The sequence below is a fragment of the Periophthalmus magnuspinnatus genome, chromosome 20, assembly GCF_009829125.3.
Source record: "Periophthalmus magnuspinnatus isolate fPerMag1 chromosome 20, fPerMag1.2.pri, whole genome shotgun sequence".
Lineage (NCBI taxonomy): Eukaryota > Metazoa > Chordata > Actinopteri > Gobiiformes > Gobiidae > Periophthalmus > Periophthalmus magnuspinnatus.
In genome coordinates this window covers 12,667,091-12,692,150 of record NC_047145.1, presented here as the reverse complement: position 1 = coordinate 12,692,150, position 25,060 = coordinate 12,667,091, and the positions used below count along the sequence as shown (strand labels likewise).

Here is a 25,060-nt window from a genome sequence, read left to right as displayed (position 1 = left end):
TGTACTACTTTTATTTGCATTTCTTTTCTTCTAATAAGATAAGACTAACAGTCATGATAAATTGCAAAATGCTGAACCACAACTGCGTTATTTTTTCACTTTCTTATCTCACTGAAGTCCTTCTGTTGTTTACAGGAACATATAAGAATGACATGTCACCATAGTTTTGACTGATACAGTGGGGCCTAATAAAATCAGCAGGGTAAACTTAAGTGTTTAAGATTGGTCTATCAGAGAATTTAGTTTCATATTAGTTCACATTTTTATCCAGTTTTGACTTAAATTATGCAATATCAGTCAATGTACATCTGTGTAATGTTAAAGGGCCCATATCACGCTATTTTTAAATCTATGTTATACTAAATATAAATATAAATATACCTGTTTGTTTTGTTTCATTCACACATGTTTAACACACAAACCCTGCATATTTAGGAGTTCTTCTCTCAAACTGAAACTATCCACTTTGCAATGTCATCAGATAGTAATATAGTGCTTCACTGTGTTTTAAAACCCCATACACCTTCACTAGAATCATTTGGATAATTTGAATTTCCAATCTCTATTAATCAAAAGGTAAAAGGCAGCTGCTAACCTGAAAACTACCACTTCAAGACATCACATGGTGGAACAGAGCATTTTGAGTTTTGGAGATGTAGACACACATGCGAATAAAACAAAACACAAAAGCTCACAAGACTCAATTTTGCATAATACAGGACTTATAAACTTCTTTGGTAATGTATATCTTTTAAATATTTTCACAATAAATTACTAAAATATGCACTTTTTCCTCTATAATGAGCAGCAACAGTGTTTGTTTACAGCAGTAAGTCGCTCTGGTGGGGGCGGGGTTTAAGGTGGCGCTGAACCAATCGGTACCGCCCTTCCGCCCGAACAAGGCCAGAGGGGCGGGACTTCGCGCGGTTTCAGCCAATCCGCTGCGCCCTTGCTCACTGCAGGGAGAAGTTAGCCGTGCTCTGCCAGTCTGCTCCGAAGCCACGATGGATGCTATACCATGCATTTTGCTCGTCCTTCTCTTCGGGGCGAGCATACACGAAAATTCCGGTAAGTGATTTGATTTAACTGAGCAAATCTGTTAACGCTTTTGTCGCTTCCGCCAAAGTTTGACCCTTGTATTTGTCCTGTTGATGGAGAAAATCTCTTTGTTGGAGAGGCAGCCCGAGTGGAACTAAGATGGCGCAGGTCCGCGGGCTGCCTGCCGCTGCCTGTCTGAGGAATGTTTATTGTCTGCTAAAAGGCGAGCGGCTAAAGTCACACTGGCCCCAAGTGGACCATAGCCCGGGGCTCACTTTACTTTACGATCCCAAATCTTCTTGTCAAACCCCCCAGTCTGCTTGTTTTGTCGCCTGGAAAGATTGTGCACATCGGACTACTTTCTCGCCGTCAGATTATAAAGTTTAGCTGTTGTAATATACTTTGCTTTTCTGTGCAACTCTTTATTATTGTAACTTTGTCTGGACAAAATATGTGTCGTTGAAATGTGTTTATCAGTCGATTGCTTCTGATTATACTTTCCAAACGCTCCATCCAAATTCCGTTATTCGCAGACCACCGTGCGTAAAATCCATTCTTATGAAATTGATGTGATTGCACTATAGCTTAAGTGTATTCTTTTCCTCTTTACATACTGGCATTTCGTTGTATTGAGTTAAACCCAGAAGAAAACACTAACATGAAGGAGCTGATAGGCCCACTACTTGTGATCACCAAAATTTAGGGGGACAAAGTCTGTCTAAAGGCGTTGTGAAATAACCAGGCTGCGCGTACAACAAACTATCTACATGTCCACGTTTCTCTCGTTTTGGAAGGTATTGAATTTGGTCTTCCAACGTGGTGCTTCGTGAACAACCCCTCAGCCCATGAGTCCGCACTGGGGACGCCTCTACTCTTGGCTACGATTGCTCCTTGTAGTAAGAATTGTTGCACGAATGGGCAACAGCTAAAGGGATTAGTGTGGAACTGCTTTCATTCATGCCCACTGCGCTATAGACTCTGGAGCAGAGTTAGGGAAATGCATGTGTTGTGGCTTTTTACAGTCACTGATAAAACCTCATCACCTCGGAAGAATGCTAGATTGGTTCCATGTTGATTGCTATTCATTAGTGGATACCAATAGGCTTCCATTTCCTCCGCACCGCCCAGTCTCTTTATGCTGAGAGTGGAGTCCGTGGTTTGGTTTTAGCAGCTAGACCCAACAAGCACAATATATAACCAATCTAGAAATATCTAGACCTTTTATATATTTGTATGTTTTATTGTGGACCATCACATTTCTTTGTGTCACATTCCTTTGTGTTGGAAACGCAGGCAGAGGGAGTGTATCGTGAGGAGCTGAGCATGCTTCTTCATCAAACGGCATTCATAAGCGGGCTAAACGGGGCCACCTCATGCCAAAAGCAGCGTGGTGTCCTCGGATACCCCCTGCCTGCACACTCGAGCTGCTAAAAATTGATATGTCGGCTCTTGGACACACACTGAGAGGAAGGGAATTCCGTTTTCTTTGTGTGAGAATGGGATTGTCATGGCGTGGCTCTGCGCACGGAGAAGGAAAGGCTGAATTTTTGATCCGAACATGCACTGTATGTTGTTGGTGTAAAATGCAGTATCCATGGCAGAGGAGTGGGTTGTGGTACTGGTCACACCCTGCAGCACCATTTAGAATCACTTTTACTAGTGCAAGAGCTGTGGGTCTAAATTGGGTCCTGTCACTACTGCTGTGTTCACTGCAGCCCCCAGACCCTGATAGGCTGCCACTCCCCCCACCCTTCACTTTGATTTGTCCGTGCACTATTCTTCCCAGGCCCGCGCCCCCTCCCCAGCTCCGGACGGTGTTGTAAGTAAACACATCGCACTTAGCTGGAGAGCAGAGCCATAAAGGACAAGTGTAGTGTCAGCAGCTGGAGCCACTCTGTCACAGAGAGTCCATCAGTGTGTAGATCGGAGGAGACGGATCTGCAGAGATGCGTTAGAGTGGCTGGGACTTCTGTGGGAGAATGTACCTGGACAGCTCATGGTCAGAGGGTGTAAGGAGGCGAGGCTCTTTGCTGCCTGAAACAAGCCATACAAGTCTATAGTGCTTTACAAGAAGGAGAACGACCCTGTTCCCACAAACCAGTAGTTGGACTCAAATGGATTGTCAATACTAGATAAAACAGTCACAAAAAATAATTAGGTGACGAGGTGTGACGCAAGTTATTAGAATAATCATAACTAATGTAAACTAATTTAGTCATTGAATAATTGCTTTTCTGGACTCCAAAACCTGCTATGAAAGAAGCAATTTTGTTTTTAGTTAAACAAAGCTGTATGCATCAAAATGACACAGGAAGTATGTTAGAGCTTGACTGATATGAGTTTTTTCATGGCTAATGCCAGTACCGATTGTTTAGAAACTGGAGCACCAATGGCTGATTCATTCAATATATTTGAGCTTATACATAGGGCCGGTTTTTATTATATCTACCCCAGTTATATGATTTAAAAGTGCAACAAACTAATCCTTGACCTTATTTCTGTGTAAAGCTGTCAGAGAGCAGTGTAGTCACATTTTGAGCAGTGCCGTCTTATTAAAGTGTTCAAATTAAGCTAAAGGTCTCTCCTTAAGTCAGGTGGTTAACTGAAACAACATAAAAGTAAAAAGCGTGAATATCTCCTCGATTTAGTGATCCATCTCTATAATGTACTTTTAGTGTTTTACTTGGAGATATATCGGTGGGCTAATATTCGGCCTTTTTAGCATATCAGCTATTGTCCTTATATCTCCAGCGAATACTTTGTATTTTTTAGGCAGAAAAACAAACAAAGCTCTATTATAGGTTTGTTATTAAAAAAAGAATTGGGGGAGTTGGTAGTAAATAAAAATTAAATAATTTGGGGAAAATAATCCATATTGGCACATCTTATAGGCCACTGGTTGCTCTGTATTAAAGGCCGAGGTAATTGATATCGGCCTTGGCCTTGGGGGGAAAAAAACAAACGTATTGGTCAATCTATAGTTATGATGAAAAACTTTTTTTTTTATCTGTGACTCTACTCCATCAGGATGGCTCCAAGTGGCAACAAAATCAAAGCTTTATCTGGGTGAAATATTGTAAAAAAATCATATTAATGGGCTTTTCACTGATCTAAACAACTAATTGATTAATCTAATTAAAGGAATAATTTAAATTTAAATAACTGTTAGTTACAGCCCTACAGTCGCTCATAAAAATTCAATTAAGACACCATCAACCTATTGCCTGACCAATCATATTACTTGTACATTTATGTAAAATTGATGCGGTAATAACTTGTCAAATAGGTCAAATCTAAAAAAAAAAATGTAGGTGTTGTTGAATATGTTTATAGGTTAATGTGATGTGAAGTATATCACGCTTTTGGTTTGCAAAGACCAGGCTGTAGATAAAAATGTATTTTTGTTGAAGGATACTCAAATAATCAAATGCAGATTGAAATTTGCCAACAACTACAAGCAGTCTTTAATCATCAGAATAAAACTGCCATAACTGAAGACTGTATTATTCATCAACAAATGTGTGGCAGTGTAATTTCTGCTCCCATTCAGGTTTTTTTGTTTTTATTTTTTAGAAACCGGAAGCCGAGCCTGGGCTGATCTTCTCAAGGCCACTGGCTGCTTCCTTTTGTGCTCTGTGTTGTTTAGTTGCACACTGATAGCGGCCCCTGGGAGCCTGCCCTCTCAGCTCTCCTATGTGGGGCCGTGTGAGGGGCGCTTGGGGGCCCATTGTTTCTGTGCAGTGCTTGTTTGTGGCTCTATGCTGTGTGTGGAGGAATGCCACGCATGCAGGTGACTGCTCTGCCTGTTGTTCAGACCTGTGTAGCCATGACTAATGTGAGAGGATGTGCTGGTGCCATTGACCACAGCACAGAGGGGCAGTGATGTGTGAACAGGCGCTCCCCTCTGAACTACACTGGACTGTTGGCCATGCTGTTTACAGGCATTTACAGGCAAACGACAGCACTGCTATTCCGATGCCTCTGGGCTAGTCAAGGTAGCTTGTTTAATCCTCATAAAAATGAAAGGCCATTCTTTTAATGCAACTCTCCAATAAATCTTGCCAAAAGGGCTAGCAAACAAAACGACAGACAACATTTAAGGTCACTGAAACATTTTTCTTAATACTGAATTTAGTCATTGAATGAGTGTCAACTAGAGAGTTTCCACTGTCTCCTTTAGGACTGTTGAAGCTCAGAGCACCCTGCAGACATGCTCTGTACCAGGGGCCAAGCCTCATGTGATCTATGTGCAACAACTGCGTGGAGCTTCACACCTTTTCAGGAAACAGTACTTTAGTATACAGTGCAGACTTGCCCACACATTGGTACTAACTAGTGATGTAACAATATGGAACTCTCAGGGTCACGATATTAATTTCTAGATACGATATTTATTGCGATGTTGTCGATGCCAATTCAACAAAATTAAAGAAATTCTACCATGACAAGCCTCGACAAACCTTTGGTGCAATACTACTGACTGTCATATTCCAAAGAATTAAGACGGGAAGTTTCTTTATAGCAATTATGTCTTCATACTGTCTACAGTAAAATGGAACAAAACATCATGAGATTTGTGGTTTCCTCTTTTTTTTTTTTTTTTTTTTTTGCTGTTGCTGCACCAAAACAATTCATTTAAGCAAGGCAGCTTGTGATTCGACGTACTTACATAATCGTCTGATATCATGATATTTTGGTTATTCTTACATCCCTACCACTAACCACAGCTGCGTAAATGACGCCACATCTACCTAACTTGATCTTTGTCTCATTCAGGCTCTTTTGGCTACAGCTGCTCACTTGGTGGTGATTAAACCTATCTCTTCAGCTAAATGTAAACACAGCCCAAGAGAGGCAATGCGTGAGAACTGTGCAGGTTCAGTGCAGTGACAGTGCTCATTGGTTTATTACTTTTTTTTGAAGAAACTATCCTTTAAAACAATTGCATGAGATTCTACAAGTAAAACCCTAACTTAACAGGAGCCTTATGAGATGAAACATATTGTGATGGTGCAGATTGAGGTTTGTAAAGAGGCTGACTGAGTGACTGAGTGTGGAGGTTTCCTAAAGTGCTACTATGTGATTGTTTCTCACCGTCAGGAGCTGATACGGCCGGGCATGTGACAAGAGGACAATCCCCTGTCTCACTGCACTAATCTATGGCAGCCTTTGTGATTTGATAATACAAGAACCCTAAGCCTACCTGCTAACTCATATTGCAATTTCAACTCGATTGATACATTGCGCAGCCCTTTTCCATGCTTGAACTTTTCCTGCCCCATGTGATGACACTCAGGGCATCCCTATGTTGATGCTTGATTTTAGGGCTGGGTGATTATGGTGATAAAAAATTTATCGTGCTCTGATTCCAGTGACAATCTGCTGTTTTGGTCATATTGTGATTCATTATTTCTGTATTTAATAAATGCACACACTTTTTTTTTCATTTGGTTAGGTGTGAGACTCAGTGTGAGTGAAGGTAACCTTTGAAGTGAGTGAAGTGTGACCTTTCAGAAGCTGGTGACTTTATTTACACATTAAAGACAAAAAGAAAAATACAGTGTTTTTTGCCATAATGTTGCAACCACATTTTTTTAGATATTTATGTGAGGTGCATACAAATTTACAGAAGTTAAATAATTTTCTCAGTCAGAACTGCTTAATATTTGCATTAAGTTGATCAATTTGAGTAATAAGACGAGTCATACCCATTCGCAGGGCTCTCTCTCCTCTGCTCCCACAGCACAGCTGAGTAGAGGCTGAGCTCAGGTCAGGTCTGTGTGGGGTCTGTGTTCTTACAGCAGTGTCAGTGCTGGCTGTGACCCACGAACATATTTAGTATCTGTCCAGGACTTGCCTGAGGCTTCAATTCAACCATATTTTTGTTCTAATAAAAGTAATAAATAAAATCTATAAATTATCTAATAAAATCATTCACACGCAACATTGCACCGCTCCTCTAGCTTCCTCTGTGACTTTTGATCTCTGAATATTTTCAGTGTTCTCAAACAATAGTTTTAGTAAAATGAACGCATACAGTGGTGTACAGCGGACAGGTCCAGGGACTGTAGTTTCAGTGATAAAAGTGAAACTAAGGAGCTAAGTGTGTTAGCATGAGGCACTGACTGCTTTCGGTCAGTGGTTAAGATCTGTACTGCTATTCACTATAATCTGCAGTCTCGGTGTATTCTCTTTTCTTTCATATGACAATCATCTTAAAAGCAAAAACTACAGATTCAGTCAAAACTTATGAAATGCGAGGACACGTGAGGAGGATACAGAGACACGCTGTGGCCCTGACACAGAGCTTTCACCTAAACAAGAAAGCAGTGACTCCTCTTCATCACGCACTCTTACTGCCACAGCATTGGCTATAGACCTGTTGATTAAAATGCTCCTGCCATATTATTGAGATCGACCAAAGTTTAGATTTTGCGATCTATTAATCTTTCAATTTTTGGCACAGCCCTAGAGCAGGTTGTGTGGTTGTAGTGATGTGGGTGCAGCTGCTGAGGTCGGCCGTCTAACCTTCAGTATAGCGAGTGGGAGCAGAGGAACAGATGCAGGCCCATTGTGCACAGCTCACTCATCCATTCAAGGCTTTGTCCCAGGCAGCACATCTAGCTCTGCAACATGCTCATAACTAAACCAACTAGCTAACAAATTCCACAACCAGCTGGGGATGAATCTGTCAGCTGTAAACAAATGTGATTCTGTAATATTAAATGTTCCCCAAAGTTCCCAGGTTAGGACTTTGAAGGGATTGAAGGTCTAAACTAGACAAGAAGCTTTTATCTGATGAGGTCATTGAACTTCTAAGGAAATACACTCACCTAAAGGATTATTAATTTCTCCTTAATGCAATTATCTAATCAACCAATCACATGGCAGTTGCTTCAATGCATTTAGGGGTGTGGTCCTGGTCAAGACAATCTCCTGAACTCCAAACTGAATGTCAGAATGGGAAAGAAAGGTGATTTAAGCAATTTTGAGCGTGGCATGGTTGTTGGTGCCAGACGGGCCGTTCTGAGTATTTCACAATCTGCTCAGTTACTGGAATTTTCACTCACAACCATTTCTAGGGTTTTACAAAGAATGGTGTGAAAAGGGAAAAACATCCAGTATGTGGCAGTCCTGTGGGCGAAAATGCCTTGTTGATGCTAAGGTCAGAGGAGAATGGGCCGAGTGATTCAAGCTGATAGAAGAGCGATGTTGACTGAAATAACCACTCGTTACAACCGAGGAATGCAGCAAAGCATTTGTGAAGCCACGACACGCACAACCTTGAGGCGGATGGGCTACAACAGCAGAAGACCCCACCGGGTACCACTCATCTCCACTACAAATAGGAAAAAGAGGCTACAAGGCCCCCACAGTCACCAGATCTCAACCCGATAGAGCATCTTTGGGATGTGGTGGAACCAATGCCACGTAGAATTAAGGCAGTTCTGAAGGCGAAAGGGGGTCAAACACCGTATTAGTATGGTGTTCCTAATAATCCTTCAGGTGAGTGCATAAGATGCACTCAACATTCAAACACATTCAACAAATTTATGGAGCTAAAATTAATTTTTTTTTTTTTTCATCACAAATGTAAAATTTACAAGTTTCCAGGGTAAGGGTTGAAAATATGGTAAGAAACTTTTTTTTTTCTTACGAGTATTGCAATTATAATTTAGATCTATGATTTACTATTTCAAAATGGGATTCTGTTCACATTCACAAATTCACACTTTAAATGCATGGAAGAATTGACCCAAAAAAATAAAAAAATAGATTTATGAACTAACAAACTACTACAGATGTCACATGTACTTCAGAATATTTATATAGCTAAAAAACTACAGGTTGGCAATTTTTAAAAATGGAATAAGACAAAAAAATTTGTTTTGTGGAGGAAAATATGGTACTTCAAAAATTTCAGCTTTTGCGATTTGCTAATTGTGTCCGTTCAAATTTAATTTTGAGTGAAATTATTTGAAGCCGTAATTCATAGATTACAATTTTCACTTCACTTACATTTTGTCTTTTGTTATGTTCAGGAAATTGCCAATCATTTAACAGTAAATCTTAAAATGAAAATGTTGGCAAAATATATTTAAATAGGAAAGCACATCTTGACCTGGCGTGGGACGGAGTGTAGCGTACACCCACGTCCACATTTCTAAATCCGTGATCAGCTGTGATATGTTGCGCAGACCAGGCGTATGTTTATTTTTCAGTGGACGGCCTAACATGAAGGCCAGTGAGCCATGAGTCATGGAAGCTCAGCTGACGGCTAAGGAAAGGAGTGCAGCAATTTCCTCTTGGTTTGAGGGAAAACAGTTTATCAGCTAAGGATTTGTTGTTTTTAGGGCTACAACAATTAACGTTTTTAATTGAATTAATCCCTGACTAATCCAGTCAACAAAGTTTTGTATTTTGTGCCTTTAGTCATTTTTTTATAAATGTATTTTGTTTAATTATGCTGGACTGAGGATGAATGGGGAGTTGTTGTCTAGTCTGCCAAGTTACGATTGGGGAGTTGTTGTCTAGTCTGCCAAGTTACGATTGATTTTAAATTTGATTTGCCAATTAATTGGCAAATTATTTGAACAGTTGATTACTTCAATCCTGTTATTCAAATCTGTTATTCCTATTATAGTCTAAGTAGTAATAGTGTGCTGAATGTCTTCCCACTCTCTAACCCATTTCTATAAAGTCTACTGTTGTAGGATAAATTAAAGTAGCTTGAGAGTTGGAAGAAGAGGTCTGAGCCTGGAGTTCTAACGCAGGTTATTTATCAACAGTACAGGACCGGGAGACATGAACCCTCAAGGTATTGCGACAGTGTTGGGCCATGTCATCAGGGGTACAATACTCCCAGTCTAATGGACTCGGTGACAAGAATTGAGCTGGCTGTCTGGCAGTCACCTACTATGGGGAAAAACAGAGCTTACAACACCTCATGTTTCCTACTGATTTAGATGTCTGCAAATTCAGTGAAAGTAAAAAGTAGGGTGGGTGAGGTACACAATTGGAAAATCACAAAGGCTGCAACCACAAAATATCCTGTGGTATCCTGTGGTATCCTGCATACAAACCCTGTAGTTTAGATCTGTATATGTTCTGACATGTAGTTCTTGTATTAGTTTGTCTGTTCATTTTTCTTTTTTGTCTATGCTTCTGGACACATTTAAAATATGAACATTGAACAGATTCATATTAAAAAAAAAAAACAACATAAATTCCAAATCTAATTGGGATTTTGTGATTTTTCTGAGAAACTTGGGGATTGCTGTTTCAGAGTATGACTGGTATGCTGTGTGCATGTTCCATTGGCACATTGATGTTTTATCCAGCACATGGTATATGGCTCAGATGACGTGGCATTAGAACAACAGTCGTTTTCAACCATATTACTTGAAGCGACTGATGAAGGGGTTAAATGTATTGACATGGGTCCCAGTCGTAAAGGTGGAAGTGCATGGAGACCAGCACATGTGGTCGCCCCTTACCCCAGCCATGGCCTGCCTGCCTCCTGCTCCGAGTGCTGGAGCTGGGGGGGGTGGGACTGTCTGCAAGGCCTGTCCCGGGACACACAGCACATCTGCTCCGGACAAAGACGTTCTGGAGGAGGGGGCACAAGGGGCACCCCAGGTCATGCTCTCTGGAGATGAGAGAATAACAGGAAATGAGCTCAGAGGCCAGTCCTGAGCGGGGCGGGGGGAGGGGTGCGGCTGTTTCTGTCTCATTTTTGGACAGGCTGCTAATAAAATAGTGATACAAAATCTTTAGTATAGTTTTAGTTGGTCTGAAGGGTGTTAATGTATGTTAGTATTATCTGATTGTAAGAAAGAAAGAGTGATCATTTATAGTATAGGTGAACAATATAGGATTGTAAGATTTCACAATCAAAATTCATGGGATTATTGTATTGTTTAGCAGATCATATTTCAGTTAAATGGCAATGGCAATGGCCCTGGACATGTTTAAAATGTGAACTTTGAATAGAATCCTGCATTTAAAAAAAAACACAAATCTTGCATGATATCAGTCAGAAAACAATTGCTGTTGTTTTTCTAAAATTGTTCAGGGTCAGCCTTGGAGTATCTTGGCATCTTGATGGTAACCACAATCTATAATGATCTTGATGGTAACCAAAATCTATAATAAGAAAAATACACATTTAAACACACTGAAAGATCACACTGGATCTAAAGTGTCACTTGTGTGAGTGTGATGTGCTCAGGATCTGTGGAAGTGAGGCGATGCGTTCAGGGTCTGTTGAAGAGTAATTAACTGCCCTCTTTAGGTGAAAGGACTGCTCAGGGCCAAATGCTCTCTTGAATTACCATCTGTGTGATGAATTCTGCTCTGCTTACAAAAACTTAATTTGTCATGAAGATTTTCATATGCTCAACAGTTCACTGACTGATTTACATCATTGCTGCATGCTCATAAGATAAATTCATGCTGGATACACTTGGGGTTAGCATGGCCCTGTGTCGTCCATGCAGCGCTTGAGTGGTGCAGGCCTGACACAAGCTGGCAGTTGTGTGGACCTCTGCAAGGATGCGCCATAGTCTATTAGCATCAAATCAGCTGGAGGAGGCTACTGTCCTTCATCATATCACTAGTATGTCCTTGCCCCAAAACACTAAAAATGGAAAATGTCTGGAGAAGTTGTATCATAGTTTGGAGTCCACAGAACAGAGGCTGGCTCCAGTGGCCTTGTGTGTTTTGTGTCAGTCAAGCACAGCCTGACAGCAAGCCCAAGTGCGTCACTGGGTCAGTGCTGTCGGCACTGCGCACATCTAGCTCATAAGGTCATTTGTTTTTGCGTGGTCCAACAGTTGTTGTATATATATGCATCATATGTATGCTGTACAATCAATACAAAAAGTTAATAGAATTATAAGTAGGCATATACTCAGGAGCAGTGGGACACAACGCCTCTGTCCGTACTAGAATAGTACTGGAGACTGCAGCTTCCGCAGTGTTGTCACCATACTAAAAATTCAAATTTGATTTCAATACTAAGAAATAGACTCGATACTCGATACAAATTCTGATACCACAGTGATGGTGTTATCAAGATCATTCTAAAGCTATTTAAGAAAAGTTAATCAAATCAATATCAATACTGGCTTAAATGCGTATCTAGTTTAGATACTAGTTTTAACTTCAATTCGTATTTGCTTTTCAATACTTCGCCAAAGACTGGCTCACTGGCTCCTTCATGTGTTATGCATGTCACATGTTCGTGTATATTGTCACATAGTCCATGGTCTGATTTGAGGAAGCCAGAGGCAGATGACTGTGACAGTCTTCAGACAGTTGTTTTTTGATTGTTCTCTTTAAATCAGTAATTGTTTAAACCTAGCTAAAATGTCTGTTCCATTTTGTATGGATAAGTTACATCTAGAAAATGAAAAAAAATACTTTCAATGTAGTCCTAACACCTCACTCAGACTGGACCCAGTCCATCTGCGACTCCAGTGGCAGACCGGTTTAGTTGCGGTGTGATACACACTGGCGTGTCGTCTGAACTTCTCTCGAATTTTGTACTATACAGAATACTTGCAGCGATCGGACCGGAGCTGCACCAGTCTGACCTTGGGGTAACAGATTGAAACTAGTGATGTACGTTAATGGAATTTTCATTTGATACCGATCATTTGAACATGTGTGTCATCGATAACTGTTTAAAGTAAATAACAGTAATACATTTAATATGTTTTAAATTATTTATAAAAATGTAAAACTTGTGACTAAACCAGACCATATGATGCACATAAAGCCTTAAAACATGACATTTACACATATGAAGTAACAGTATTGGGTTGTAGCCTGCTCATAAAATCAATATAAATTAATTATAATCTAATAATATAATTAATTATTACTTCCTATGTCCTGATAATGTTTCATATAAGGCCTACGTTAATTCTTCTTGCCACATTGTAATTGTGCCCTTTTATTTTGTTACATTCCTTATTAAGACTGTGCTTCAGATAAGCCATATTCTGTCTGTGGGTTTCATGCTTTGTGCAATACAGAGGAAAAGGAGTGGACCCGTTGCACTGTGGCTACTCTTTTAACATTGAGATTTGAGATGGATTCTGAATGACAAAAGCTCAAAGCAGCCGCTGTGTATTGTGAATATAGAGGGTGAATATAAAGTTAGTGTAGAGGCACAGACAGTCTTGTACACAGTCTGCTTAGCAGAACATGTCTGCATGACATACACATTTTCCCTAAATCTGCACCACACATCCTCTTGTTAGATAAATAAAATAAAATCCAACTTGATAGTCCAAGCCCTTCATCCCGATAGCATCTATGTCAAGCCACAGCTCTAATGCATGGACTGTCACAGTCTTGGCTGCCCATTGGGACTGCCTCCTATTTTCACTTGTCGTTGCAGTGAAAACTTTCAGATGACTTGTTAGATCTGTTGTAAGAAGCTGTATCCCCTCTCCTATGTCTTGGGGATGGTGCAAAGTGGTTTCATTGAAATATCTTTCCTCCAAATGTTCAAAAAACCCATATACGTAAACACTTGTCCTCTGCTCTCTGCCTCGGCTGATAATTATCGGTGACCAATATTACCGTACATCCGTAATTGAAACCTAATGGTTCCTTGACGGTGGTTTTGTTTGGCTGATGACTTCACTGCTGGCGTTGTAGAAAGTAAGATTGCGCTGTGCTACTGTGTTTCAGTGCTCCCCACTTCCTCCTCCCCTTCTCTGCTTGTGGCCTGTGTGCGAGGCTCGGACAATCCAGTTTGTATGGATTGCTGCTCTGCGGGGCCTTTGTTGTCCGGCCCTCGCTCTGTATTAGATTAAACTTGATCCAGTCTTTTCATTTGGAGGTCTCCCGGGGCTGTGGTGCCAGGTTGGAGCTCCCCTTTTCTCTCCCTCTCTCACACAGCACTGAGGGGTGGTGCGTTCACTGACCGCACGGGCCCATTCTCACATCAGCACATTACAGAGGCCCCACTGGTCAGCCATCACTAAAGCAACAGTCAATTATAGCGATACATGATAATAGAATTTTCTACCGATACGATAACTGATAATTTGAAGATGTGTGTCATCAACAACTGGTATTGTAAAACCGAAAATACATTTTAAATCTAAACTCTTTTGCATTTGTTTTTTGTTTATGGGCCTAAATGTGACTAAAGTTGACCATATAATGCATATAAAGTCTTCAAAATTGTAAATGTCATATTTTTAAGTAATAGTATCGGGTTGTAGCCTTATAAATGAATTGTAAACATCCTATGTTCTGATATTGTTTCATATAGAGTCTACATTAATTATTCTTGCCATATTGTAAATGCTGTTTTATTCAATTTATTTATTGTTTTATGTTACTTTCCTTATAAATAATATGCTTCAGGCAAGCCGTATTCTCTCGCTGCAGGCCTGCAGCACCGTGACTGTTTCTTTAACACGAGATGGATTCTGAGATAAGCTTAAAGAAACCACTATAGATGGTGAATTAAAAATTGGCGGAGAGATGCAGACATATACAGTCCTGTACAGTCTGTGTTGGGCTGCTTAGTGGAAGGTGTCTATGTGACACACGTGTTTTCTCATCTTCACACGGAGCACATGGTCACAGCAGCATCTCAAACAGAATAAAACGTGTCGTGGGGCCGGTAAAAGGTGGTTTCGCTGAAATATCTCTCCTCAAAACATAAAAGAATCTCATACGTAAATTCTTGTCCACTCCATTCTCTGTCTCTGTCCGTGGCTGCTCTGTGAATGGGGCTGGAGCAGGGGCTGGAGCTCTGAGTGAGTGCTCAGAGGGAGAAAATTTCAGAGGAAAAGCAGTTGAATCTGTATTTTGGTATTCTAATTATCGGATTGATCGGATCAGTGAAAATCTCTTATCAGAATGATCAGTGTGGCATCATAATTGCCATTATCAGCCAATAATTATTGCTGAGCTATATTCTTGTACATCACTAGTTTATCATACACTTTATGAACTCCACTTGGCTTCTCTATGTACAAGAATAGCTGCAGTCTCTAATATGACTGGAAATGTTAAATGAAATCATATTACCTCAGTGTTATGCTTTATGTAGGGATGGTCCGAATTACTTTTTGTTGTTGTACAGAAATCGACTTTTCAGAGCTTTTAACCATGTTATAATTGTTTCCCTTCTCATTTGCAATCTTTATAACTTATTTCCAAGATGCCATATTCTCATTTTAAACAGCACTGGTATATGCCCCAGCTCTGTACTTACTTTTTTCTCCAATTTAATTTTCTTGATCTATGATATGTTGGCAAGCAGAATCCTACGTATGATATGGAGCTATCCATTGGAGGTGCCGACAGCTCCCATTGGAAACCATCATTTTCTAATGCAGAAGCCATCTGACTCGTTTCTTTTATTAACTCATTTTAGATGAATATTGAGATTTTAAAATGTGCAAATTTGGAAAAAAAAATTGCACATTTTAAAAGACTTTGGAAAAATGTAACAATTTTCAGCTTTCGACTGATATCTGTGAATACAGATATTGGAACAGATATAGTGCCCATTTCTAGTTTTAATCAGAGCATTGATTCTAAGGATGGACAATATCGGTTTCAGGATCGGTTGATATGGTAACCTTTGTAGAGGCCAATATATTCACTATGATACCGATATTTTTTGCTCTGCTCCATTCTGTGTGCTCTTTTTGAATAGTCTAATGAGTCAAAAAGGAAAGAGCATTTTATCAGTTTATTTGTGATCTTTACATCATCTTAATATAGATTTGTGGGCCTTGCTATGGATTGTAAAGGCTAAATATCAATATTGTCAACTATTGGTTATCGGTCACAGCAGCCGGCCAAATATCGGATATCAGTATTCAAAAATATACATATTGCCCCATCCCTAATTGAGTGGTTAGCAGATTTCTGATTTCAATGGAAGGCTTTTTAATTCTCCGTTTTCTCTTGAGCCTGTTTTTTTTTTCAGTATTATTTTTTTTCTAATATTGTGTAATAAATGTGAGAGGAAATGATTGGGAAGTAACATTTTACAGCAAACTGTTTTCTTCTTTTGTGCAATTTTGAATCCACATCTGTGCTGTAGAGATGATTGATATGTCGCATTCAGAAAATGGGGTAATTGTTTTGAAAATTTGCAAAAAGATAATACTAAATGTCGCCAATTTTGGAAACAACTCAAAAGCTGCAATGCATCTTCCAAACTATTATCTCTTTAAATATTTTTGTCAATTATTTCTGGCTTACACGTTGCCATAGCCACACTCGCTGTCATTTTGTTATGAAAAACACAAAATGTACCTGGTCATTTTCTTCACTACTGGCAGAGAGAGCTGCTTGATTAGACATGTTTTTTTAAGGAAAGGTTTAGAGCTGCCAGTTGCTATGATTTTAAGGACTTGTCCAGGACATTGAAAACATGTGTTGCACAGTATTAAATTGTCATAACACAAACTCTAAAAATCTCCCTCTGAACTAGTGGACTTATGAATTAAGTATTTTGCGTTAGTATCTGCACAGGCTTGCTTTAAAAAAAAGTCTGCATGTACGTATGTCTAGTTCCACAGGGGTTCGGCGGAGGTCAAGACACGCACCCGACTCGTATGATTCGCGGACTGCGAGCATCTCCAGACGCTAGCCGTGTCCTAATTCGACAAATGCACCCTTTGCTGTTCCCTCTAAGCTGCGCACAAAAAAATCAAACCGGAGTTGAAAATAAAATAAACAGACAACAATTCATTCTGCGCTATTTTTCAGTGTGAGTCAGTGAGTGTGACCGGGGACGAGCTGCTCCAGCCAGTTATGCGATTCACAGACGTATTTGCGCAGCTCATCAACGTCATTGACAGGCGTCCTCATGAGCCGCTACTAGAGTTTTAGCCTACGTGGCCGACGTGGAGTGAAAACTCGCTGAAGATTCTAAGTGCTGTTTAACCCCTTAACAGTTCCGACGGCCCGCCCTCGGGCAAAGATCCGCGCGTAAAATTATGCGTGCGTAATTGCATTTTACGCACTGTTTTGCAGCAGTTTTGCGTTTTAAACATGACGAAACGGACAAAACAAAGGAAATACGTGACGAGGACACTGGATGTTTGTACAAGTTAAACTAGAGGCATCTCGGACCTGGAGCGGTTTGTGGAACCGAGTGAAGATCTCATGATGGACTGAGGAGCAGAGGACTTTATGATTTGATGGACTGGATGCTGTTCCTGATCGGTAAGCATGGTTTATTCTGCTATTGACTTAATTGTGGGTCAAATGTGTATTATGTGTAATCATTAGCATTAGCTAATGCCAATCTGCAGTAATAAAGCAGCTGGGTGTGCAGATACAGATTCCTCTCAGTGTGTATTGGTCATTGAATACTGTGACTTCGAACGGCATAAAAACATACGACATAAAAACGAAGAAAAGGAACAGACTTTGCTGTGAAAATGACATGAGAGTGGCCAAGGTGAAGCCATGCATTTCTGACCTGGTCTCTCAAAGGCAACAACAGAAGTCACACTGATTTGCAGTAAATATTCATTATTGTAGCCTAATGGAAATTAGATGATGGGTGTGTGTTAAAATGTTAAAAATAATAAAAAGCATAAATACAGTAAGTTCATTATTGGAATACATAATACAATACAAAATTAAAATAATTTCAGTGTGGTAGTATTAAAAAAGGTCATGTCTTTGTTAAAAGGTATGTATGTAATTTGTTGTGAGTTTATGCATTGTATTGGTTTTATTCTTTGAACACAGTGATGTTAATACACGGTTTATTTTGTGCACCAGTAAAACATACATATGTCTTGAATTTGAAAAAAATTATATTTTATTATTCAATAAAGAAGGGTTCGGTGAATGTGCATATGGAACCGGTGGGGTTCAGTACCTCCAACAAGGTTAAGAACCACTGCTTTAGAGTTAGATGTAGATTTTACAAATTTATACAGAGCACTCATATGGTAACGCAGATGCATATTATACAAAATGACTGTGAAACAGTTCACACATCTATCCAATCAACGGGGAAAGGACATGCTGTTAATCGGGGTGAGAGAAGGTCAAAATTTCAGAATGACACAGGGATTTTTGAGTGATTTTTCTCTACACGTGAATAACACTACAGATATAAAGATGGATCAAGACCAAACTTGTGTCAGAATGTTATCTGCTGTGAGTTTGGGCACCAGAAAAAAAAGGGGCTGGCTCACCTGGCCGTCATGCAGTGGCAAATGTTGTAATGATTAAAAAAAATAATAAATTCAACCCAACTCTAAAGATCACAATTCCAATTAGATTTCCAATTTATGTTTTAATAACAGGATCCTGTTCGAAGGTCACATTTTAAATAAGTCCGGGAGAATTAGGCCTATGAAATGACGAACTAATACAAGAATCACATGTATTTCAGAACTTGCAGTATTGTCATGATACGAAAATTTAAAAAACTTTATTTTGATACTAAGGAATAGACTGAATACTAATTCTGATACCACGATGATGGTAAAACACTTTCTTTTAGACAATAGAATGTAATTTTCAACATTAAACCATAGTACCTTCTTTTACATTATCTTATTAAGTATTAATATCTGTCTCTCCATCTCAGTCATCCAAGTATCTTCCACAGTGGTCTGTCAGGAAAGGTTGATTTCTGTCCTGTGAATGTGACTTTTAGTATCAATACTTATTCATATGATTATCTACTTTCAATAGTAGTTTTAGATGGCTTGAAAACCCTACTTTTACAGACCTAAACTAAAGGGTTAGCAATTTTAGGGAGAATGAATGCAAGGTATTCTGTTGTTTTGAAGGAAATTATGGTACTTATAAAAAATTTTAGCTTTTGCGATTTGCTAATTGCACCTATTTAAATCATGATTTTGATTCAATTGTAATTAATCTTAATGCTCTTCTTTAGATTACAAAAATGCAGACTAAATAAAACAAAGCACAAATGTTTCTGAGGAAACAAGAGTTTGTATTTCTGAATAGCATGTAAACTCAGTCTGCTTCCACTCATCATCTGATGTTAGTCTGTAGCTAGTGAATCAGACGCTCTGAGTCACTGTAGCTGTCTGCTCTCTGTCTCAGATACACAGACTAGTGTAGTGACTGCCGCTCACTTCAGACAATTCCACACATACCATAAACAGGCCTGTCTTCCTCAGAACCCTCAGACAAGTTATGGCTGTGTGCTTTAAGTGTACATCAGACCCAAATAGGACTGTGAGGTGTGGAACATGTACTTTGCTTTTTTTTTATAAAATGAACTGAATAGTGTTTTACCCCTAGTACTAACTAAAATACTTCTTTCATGCAAGTTTGAGTAATCCATCTGCATTTGTCTCTCCACTCAACAGCCTAGCCCTCTTCTGTATAGGTGAAAATGCTCACTTTACTACAGTTTTTCAAATGGTTTTACCAATAGTCTTATACTGTATTCAGGTGCTCCTTTGTGTTTTTAAAGGACATACTCTTTTCATCAGACTCATTTGTTGGTCAGTTGGCAAAAATGTACAACACAATTTACATAAAAAAAAAAAGCCAGATCATGATTCATGTTCACTTTATATTTTGCCATTGCCTTTTGTCAGTTGTGTTAGTTTGTGTTAACTTTCAAAAGAAGCAACACAGACCTCTTATTAGCTAAACTTTTGTCTGTGACCACAGGACTAATGTAAATCATGATGTGACAATATGACCAAATTAGCAGATTGTCACTAACCTTGGGCAGAAAGAATTCTCTTATTTGTGAGTTCACAAACTTAAGAGAACCCTTTTTTGCAAGCTCCTGCTTGTGCAATAGAGCCTGGTCACCTGTGGGCCCGAGACTGGACCAATCACAATTAAGCATTGTGGTTTGCAAGCGCCAAAGCGAACAAACACAAACATGGCAGTACCAACAGACACTTCTGCCTATTTTAGCAAAAATGTAGACTATTTTGTTTTTGAAAAACATCCAGAGTACAAAATTTTGTTTCTTTTTGCCCCGATAAGTCCTGATCGCTTTCGGTGAGTCATCCCTGATTGATAATGTGAAGAACTCAGTGCAGAGTGCTACACACATCTATATGGTGTGAGGTTACATCGTCACAGGGATCAGACTGTGATTGGATTTTTTATCACCTTATTGTCCAGCCCTGCAGTGCATATTTTCTCTACATTATTTAAGATGTAAAAGGTGAGTTACAGCCCAATTAAAAGCCTACATAAGCTGCACACTTTTCCAAAAAGATTGAATCTGGCAATGTAATTTAATGTACGTAATACAACTATTTTTACATCCATAAACTGCAGATAGGAATAGCTTTTGAGCATTGTGAGATTTGAAAGTAGACTGCTAATTCCACATGGGGTTGTGCGCAGAGACTGCCCTCAGTGCACTCTGCTGCCAGTGAATTATTGAGCGCGTTAGTGTTGGTCGTGTCTGTTGCTTCAGCTCACCCGGCCGTGCATGATGTGACACTGAACCAAGGCTGTGCGCGCTAGCTCTGTCAGTGCAGTGAGTTTGTCACGTCCTCTGTATTTCACTTCAGACAGGTAAATATTAGTGCTGCAACAGTACAGTTTTCTGGTTTGATGCACATCTCGTATGATTTGGATTAAAGCTGCACACTAATTTGAGTTGGCACAATTACCAAATCTAAAAGGCAGCAGTTATTTGGATAGTAGAATGTCCCCTGCAAAGAACAGAATCTTCCTGTATTTTTGTATATATCTTGTAGTTTAGATCTCTGTGAACATGTTCTGAAATACATGGGACTCCTGTAATACTTTATTACTTATCAGTTCATATTTCAGTCTCTCAAATGTTAATGCCCGTGGTCATTTACAATGTGCACTCTGAAGAGAATCCTGCTTACAATGTGCCCTCTGCACACAAATCCCAAAGTTCTGCTGTTCTAATTTACTAATTACATTATGTCTTTTCTGTTCAAATAAAGCAATGAGTAATGCCTTTTTTATGGGGCTGTTTTCGTCCTGTTTCTATGTAATGGTGGCATCCTGCATGCACTGTAATGGTGATGTGTGTGTTGCGCCACCCTTGTGCATTGTATTTTGAGGATTGTACTTAATTTAATATATAATATTAAGGATGCAAGAACATTAAGTAAATATTAAGAAATAGATGTGAAGTTGAGCACAATCCACATTTAGATAGGTGTGTGGTAGGGCTGAGTGGTTGGAAATTATATTTAAAGGCTAAATACATAGCTTACAAGCATTTTCCATGTTTTATTGCTGACAAAAACCTTGAGAAACTCATGTCCTTATTCAGAATGGCCCAGCACCTGCTTGTTTCCAAGGAGATGTTACTGCTTAGCTTTAAGCCACTCCCTCTATGTTCTACTTAATGAACTTACACTTTTGCTTTTGTCTTTTGATAATCCACTGCAAACATCCAGTAGCTTCTTTAATGCACATGATACAGGGAATGTTTCGCAGTATGGCTTTAAGGCACAAGTCTAAACATTGATTGTGAAGATCAAAATTGTGCATTCATCAACATAATTGTAAACACTTGAGGAAAAAAAGTAGTATCACATGAATTGAGTGTTTAAATGGTTACTTTCAGTCAATTGCGATTAATCCTGCAGTAATAAACCTCCCGCCATCATAGAAAACATCCCAAAGAGAAAATAACACTTTCAAAGCAAAGTCCCATCTACAATTAAGTGAGTTTGATTGCTTGAGGCAGTAAAGTCTTCCAGAGTTGGGCATATTAATATTCACTCAGTGTGTACTCCAAGGCGCATTCACAAACTTCTGCAAATTGAAATAAATCCGACTAAGAAAAAGGCAATACTGAGTTTGTGTGATTAAAAGTGGTATTAAATAGGTGTTGCTACGTGTGTTGCCACTCAAAGTAAATTCTGTCTGAAGTTCCATCCTGTGCATATTTATAGACCCCCTGTGAGGTCTGGAATGGAGAGTATGGCCTCATCTGCTCCCACTGCGAGCTGTACGGGCCAGCGCTGATTAGGCTGTCACACGTTAAATGTTGAGAAAAGAATGTATTCCACAAGGGGTTTATGAAACTGTGTTGAAATGATTTTTTCCCCCCTGTATTGATCATTTTTGATTTTGGATTTAAACTTTTCCCACCTTATTGAAAACATAGACGTATATAGAGAGCAGGGTAACAGGATCGCTACAGTTTTTATTTCATAAATTTAAAGTTTGGAATGCATTTGTACAATACATTAAGCCAGAAAGCATGCACTCATTACCGCTGTGCACAGAAAGACATGGAGGCGGGTGATATCGCTATCGGAAGAAACATGTGCGATGTCCGTGCACTAAATTAGGTCTTAATTTTCACTCATAAATGGTGAGAAAATAGTCGTTTACTTTCTGTAACTTGGCTTATAATGATTAGAAGCACCAGAGGGTGAAAAAAAAAGGATGGAAAGGTGAGGAGCTGGATCAGAGATGGAGAGGGGGAGCTGGGGCAGACAGCACCACACTCACAGGCAGAGGGAGGCAGACCCTGAACTTGTAGTCAAATTCTTAAGAGTTAAGTAAAACTTGTGAAAAGCGAGTTTCCTGAACCAGAGTTTAGTGACTCCTTTTGTATGATGCACTCTTAACTGCCAACATTGGGCTGTCGATTAAAATGTGCTTGCCTTATCACTGAGATTGACCAAACTTTAGTTTGCAATCTGATCTATTGATCTTTCGATTGGCTCAGCCCTAGTTGGTGGGTATGGTTTAAAGGTTTTTTGGCATGGGAAAAAAAGGTTGAAGTACTATTGAAAATTGATTCAGTCCTAGTCACATTCCCAAATATTACAAATTCTGGTGAAGAAATGAGCTTACTGGTCCTATATTAAAAGCGTTTTATGATGCTAGACAATGATTGATTGAAGCAGAGGTACAATGAAAGTGCCCAGCTCTACCTGTGAACAATATCTGAGCATTCTGAGTTTGTCATTGAAAATTGTGGTTTATTTTATTTATGTATATTGGGTTTAAAGTTAAAGTGTTTAAAGTATTTGTTATTCACCTTTTTAAGACTAAGAAATTATTTTTTCAAAGTATTAAAAAAAGCAAATATACCAAACATCTGTATGCAAGCTTTCTAACAAAGGTATAAAGTTGAGTGGCATTTGTTTTAATCCTCTCACGTTAATTTTAGCGCACATTTTGGCACATTTCTGTTAAATTGCCAATACATTGAGATACTCAAACAATCCAGATATTAATCTTCATGTTAAAACAATGTGTAATTAGATTGGCTGACCCACCCTTGTTGTATTTTGACATATCACCACTAGATGCTATCTACATTACTTCTGTCTGATGTACTTTAAAGCTCCCATGCGTAAGTTTATGTACCAATAACATGCCGGGCCTTCTTTTGTTTCAGCCCTGCAGTGTTACTGTGAGCGATGCAGTGCGAACTCCAGCTGCACCACCGATGGGCTCTGCTACGTAGCCATCCGTCGCTCGGGCAACCGTCTGATCACAGAGCAGAGCATGTGCGTCCACGACAACGAACTGTTTCCCCGTGACCGGCCCTTCATCTGCGCCCAGTCCAACAAGCAGGAGACGGGCATCTTCCCCATCTGCTGCCTCACCGACTACTGCAACAAGAATCCTGACCCCACCAGCTTCCCCGGTCAGTACTTACACGTGAGCATTAGGGCGGCGCTGTGGTAGATTTTAGTGTAGGAAAAGAAGGAAACTGTAACACTTTGGTTTAAAGATTGTCATTGCCCGTTTTGTACAGGAAACCCACTTCGTACCTTTAGCTAAACTGTGCATGCATCGATGGAAAGCGAATATTTTAAAAGTATTTATAGGTAATAATTGTCCCTCAACCAAGACCTGTACGAGCATGTTTTATTATCCTTGTCATAGACTGCAAAATAATTTTCTTTCCTGAATATCATAACTTTTTGTCTACATCGCCCTTGACCCACCTTTGCTCCAACCTACAGAATCTTTTTTGACTAGCTAAATTTAATTTTTAATTATATCAGTAAAAGTCCACAAATGCATGTTCAGTCAATCATCCAGTCATTGCAGGCTTACAAGTGCATTTAAATAGTAATGTGGTGAGCCTTGACCCACAATTTAGCCTAGACTTGAATAAAGTTATTTTGTTAAGATCTTTTTTCTATGTCAGTGTCTTCTCTGACAACAGAAGTGAACCAAAGAGGAAGTTACTCAAGGGTGTGTTTACACTTAAACTGGTCCCAAATGAGGACCAAACTAGGATGAGTCTTAATGAAAATTTGATTGTGTTCCATTCCTGGTATAGTCCTGGTCTAGTCCAAGTTGATTTCTGGCTTTAATCCCAGTTAAGTCCCTATTTTGATGTGCTAGTTGTGCAAATATGAACGCGCAATTAAAATGATTCTAAAATTCTTAGATTTTTTTTATTTTTTTTACAACAACTATAATCTATATGTGTGTTTCTTGTGTCGTCCAGTACCCACGGTGAAGCCCCCTCCTCTGGGCCCCGTTGCCCTGGCAGCAGTCATTGCGGGGCCGGTGTGTGTGCTGTGCCTGCTGTTGGTGGTGGCCTTCTACGTGTGCCACAGTCACAGGGGCCTGGGGGCCGGAGGAGCAGGGGCCCACCACCACAGGGTCCCCAATGAGGAGGACCCCCACATGGATCACCCCTTCATCACAGTGGGAACCACCCTGAAAGACCTGATCTACGACATGACCACCTCTGGCTCAGGATCAGGTCAGTATAGTATTGTCATTATGATATAAAAATACATCAAAAGTGTAGCCTCCTGTTTACGGACACAACAGATTGCACATGAATGTAGAAGTCTGGATGTTATCGAACTGAGAACCGGAATGTTGTTTTACCAAGTGTTGTGTGAAAAGGAACCACTTCTACATGTGGGATGTGTCATACATGTTGTGTGAAAGTGATATTTAAGGATGTGCACAGCCACATTCTACTCACCCTGGTGCATCTTGAGTCCAGATCTGTGGGTGTGTGAGTATTCCTCTCAGGGTTGGCACAGGCTGTTCTGGCCCTACCATAAATTAGCACCTC

The 25,060-nt window shown here is 39.6% G+C and overlaps 1 protein-coding gene across 1 annotated transcript in view; it reads left to right on the top strand.

Moving 5' to 3' along the window:
• The first annotated feature begins 957 nt into the window (after nucleotides 1-957).
• Nucleotides 958-25,060, top strand: part of tgfbr1b (transforming growth factor, beta receptor 1 b) — a 47,362-nt gene continuing 23,259 nt past the window's right edge. The window contains exons 1-3 of the mRNA XM_033985455.2: nucleotides 958-1,068; nucleotides 23,408-23,659; nucleotides 24,476-24,736. Coding sequence (XP_033841346.1) covers nucleotides 1,005-1,068; nucleotides 23,408-23,659; nucleotides 24,476-24,736 — 577 coding nt within the window. The 5' untranslated portion in view covers nucleotides 958-1,004. The remainder of the gene's footprint in view (nucleotides 1,069-23,407; nucleotides 23,660-24,475; nucleotides 24,737-25,060) is intronic.